Consider the following 3555-nt stretch of genomic DNA (forward strand, 5'->3'; position numbering starts at 1 on the left):
GGAAGGGAACGCCTCTCCCACGTGGGTGCCACGTGTGCGCTTCCGCTCTCCGCGCGCGCGTGCGAAGCGCGCGCGCGAAGAATTCGCGCGCGTATCACCCGTGCGACGTTATCTATCCGCGTTATCGTCTCCGCGAGGATCCACGCCGTCGTTTATTCCCGGGGTTCGCTTAAATCGACGGAAGAAGAAGGGACCCCGTCGGTTCCCCGCTCTCGGGAAATGGATCCGAAAACGGACGTGTTTGACACTTTCGAGCCACCGATATGCGCTCTCTCTGCTTTTTTGTCGCCTTCTCATGAGAACATTCGTTCGGTTACTTGTCACGTTAGTGCCTAATCTAATGGCCGTGTTCAGCAGAATGTTCCGTTTGCAACTGTTGGAAGTTTTCTTCTCGCTTGATTGGATTATACTTTTAGAATACTTTTAGATCCAGAGGAATAATCCTATCTCAGCGAAGAAAACTTCCAACAGTTGCAAAATAAACATTCCCTGCTGAACGCGGCCAGTAGCAAGTCGATGTTTTAACAATCTACATTACAGGGAGGGTTCCGTTTCATGCAGCTCACGAGTGTAGAGTCGCTAAATTCGAATGGCCGGTGAATATTTTATTTATTATAGATTTATTAAAGAAGAGACAAGATAGGAACTGCTGGAACATGGCGAATGTTAAGTAATTCCGAGCAGTCAATTTCCGGATACGTGAAATTGATTTCCGTTATGTTAATAAAAAATGGAAATCTCTCCTGTACTCGCGAATTTCCTATCGGAGAGCAAAACGTTCATTACTTAAATTAGCAAATCTTTTTTGCAATCCGATCGTAAATGTTTTGTTTCGGTTACACACAGAAAAATACATACGCGAATAATAATTACGCGTTTCAAATATTTCAAAAGTTCATATATATCTGCAAATCTATCATACGTTTATCACAAGCATCAAATTTATTCGAAACGTATTCTGAATTCTGATTTAATAAATCAGTCAAGAGTATTGAGTTCAAACAAATTCGATTTGCTTATTATATAAAATCGCTTCTTCGATCGATTTTACAATATTTTTCAAAAGAAAATAAATTCTTGTTTTGAGTAAATAATAATGAGTTTTTCTGAAATTTCTAATAAGTATATTTTGAAATATTATTATCAAGAAAATATTCTTTGTTACAGACAACCGTTAGTTAAAAGAAAGAAAGTAGATTGAATAATCATTTTTCACAGAATGACATTTTTCTGTGTGGACGATATGTTCACCGAATAGATTCTCGATGAATACGATTTCGGATTCATTGTACATTAAGTAACTCGAGAAGAAACACTTTTTTTCCAAGCTCACTCTAGAAGGGAGCGTCGAGATGGGGTATATAGTTTATTTTGAATCGAAGGGTGTCGCCAAGGAGACTTGTAACGCGGTCTGTCAAGCAGGTGTAATTTACAGAATTATTTTTAAGATATCTTTAAATCTCTCGTGCTTGAATGCATGTGCGTCTTGTGAATGCGTCTACAAGTTTCTATAACTATCGATATTCGGTTAGTTTTGAAAATCTCAGTTTTTGCCAAATGTGTTTTTTTAATTTTTAAATTCTTTAATTTATTCTCATAAAACGTCAAACACTAAATGGAGCCAACGGTATCACATATATATATTTCTTTTCAATATATTTATATTTTTTGACCGTTTATTTGAGAAGCTCAATTAATACTAGAAATTTAACTATCTATTACGGTCGGAGCTGGATCTTCGTTGCTTTTTAATAATTCAATCTTGAATTACCAATATATTTTATATATGTACTTGCATATATTGTAGTCTTTTTCTAACTGCGCGCCGAATTGTTTTTCCGGACTAAATAAACGCAATTAAAACTACTCTAGTAATCGCGAATTAAATTGACAAGCAATTTAATAATTTGATGCTACCATCAAGCATCATATGTTATAAAGATGTTAATATATAAAAACTGTTAATAAACTTATTGCGAAAAATATTACCTCGATATTTCTTTATATTTCTTTTGTATTATTTTATTTTTATGATCTTATTATACACTTTGCCACGTAAAAAAAGTTACACCACTCAAACAACTTTTCAGTGGAGCGTTTTTAAAAGTCTTTCTAAATTGAAAGAATGTTTTAGTCAAAATAGTGAACATACATAATTACACTTTCTTTCCGTTATATCTTCATTTATAATGTATTCTTCGAAACTATGTCATGAGTTTCAAAATTGGAGCATTGCAATCTCAGTATAGAATTGTGTAAATTTCATCTCTTATCGGATTGTGACACTTACATAGCAAAATATAAGCAATGTGCTTTTTTTCACAACACTGATATATTAATCTTAAAGATTTCTTTTTACTATTTCTAAAAAAAATGTTAATTTTTGTCACTTTTCTCTCAACGTGGCGTTTGTTTAGTAAAAAAATATCAAATAAAAATTGAACATTGTATTTCACTCTTTTTCATTTTCAACTTATGGAAACTGTTTTGAATTCACTGTCAATGAGTGAGATGTGGTAAACAGGCAGTTTATTAAGTCGTCAATTATTTCATCTTTATATGTTGTTATTTTAATAATTTAGTTAAAGAAAAGTCAACTTTTAAAAGTCACTGTTAAAGAGGAAGATGTGATAAATATTCAGTTTACTAGGAAATCTAAGGGATCGTTCAGAAGACGTTTTTATTATTTCATCTTATATATTTCACTTTAATCTCATTTATTTAAGGAAGATAAAAACAAAAATTTGACATTGCATCCTTTTTATTCGCAACTTATTAACTTTTGGAAGCTTGTTTTAAATTCACTGTCAAAGAATGAGATGTGGCGAATCTTTAGTTTACTAGGAAATCTAAGGGATCGTTTAGAAGACGTAGGGATGGTTTTAAACAGCCGCGAAATGCCGGTGAACGACCCGGCGTGGAGCGTCGGTGTTGCTGAGGGATCTCGTAGTCATCGATCATGGATTGATCGATATCAAGGACGTGCAGGACGAGAACACAGGCGAGCAGCGAGACACGTGTGTATGTGTGTGTGTGTGAAGCGGTGAGACACAAACGTATATACGTTTACAGGTGTTCGTATATGTAGTACGTGTGCGAGAGACTCACACGACGATGACGACGATGACGACGACAACGACGATGATGACGACGATGACGACAAACGTCGATCAAAAGCCCGAGTGTTGTATATTTTTCTCGTATTTTTTTTATAGAAATGGACAAGTACCACAAAAAGTACACGATATAGAGAGGTGGGACTTTCGCGATTGAGTGTTTCGATTCGAGTAGTTTGTGGGGGGGGGGTGGGAGTTTTGTATACGTGGTGAATGAGGAGAAGGTCTCGCGACCACTCTTGAGCTTGGACCAGGGCTTTGGATTGCGTAGCAGGTCGCTGAGGGTGCCCTGGCTGCGGCACAGCACCCGCTGCGCGAAGATCGCCTGTGGTATGCTGTACCTCTTGAGTTCGGCGCTAATGCGCTGTGCGAGCTCCTTCGTGTTGATTTCCTCGACCTCGCCGGCACCGCCGTTGCCCGCCGCCGACACCGTCTTCAT

The 3555-nt window shown here is 37.0% G+C and overlaps 1 protein-coding gene across 1 annotated transcript in view; it reads right to left on the minus strand.

Moving 5' to 3' along the window:
• Positions 1 to 3555, minus strand: part of LOC108767141 (homeobox protein onecut) — a 110936-nt gene extending 107381 nt beyond the window's left edge. The window contains exon 1 of the mRNA XM_018516869.1: positions 3323 to 3555. Coding sequence (XP_018372371.1) covers positions 3323 to 3555 — 233 coding nt within the window. The remainder of the gene's footprint in view (positions 1 to 3322) is intronic.

The sequence above is a fragment of the Trachymyrmex cornetzi genome, unplaced genomic scaffold (assembly GCF_001594075.2).
Source record: "Trachymyrmex cornetzi isolate Tcor2-1 unplaced genomic scaffold, Tcor1.1 scaffold1204, whole genome shotgun sequence".
Taxonomy (NCBI): domain Eukaryota; kingdom Metazoa; phylum Arthropoda; class Insecta; order Hymenoptera; family Formicidae; genus Trachymyrmex; species Trachymyrmex cornetzi.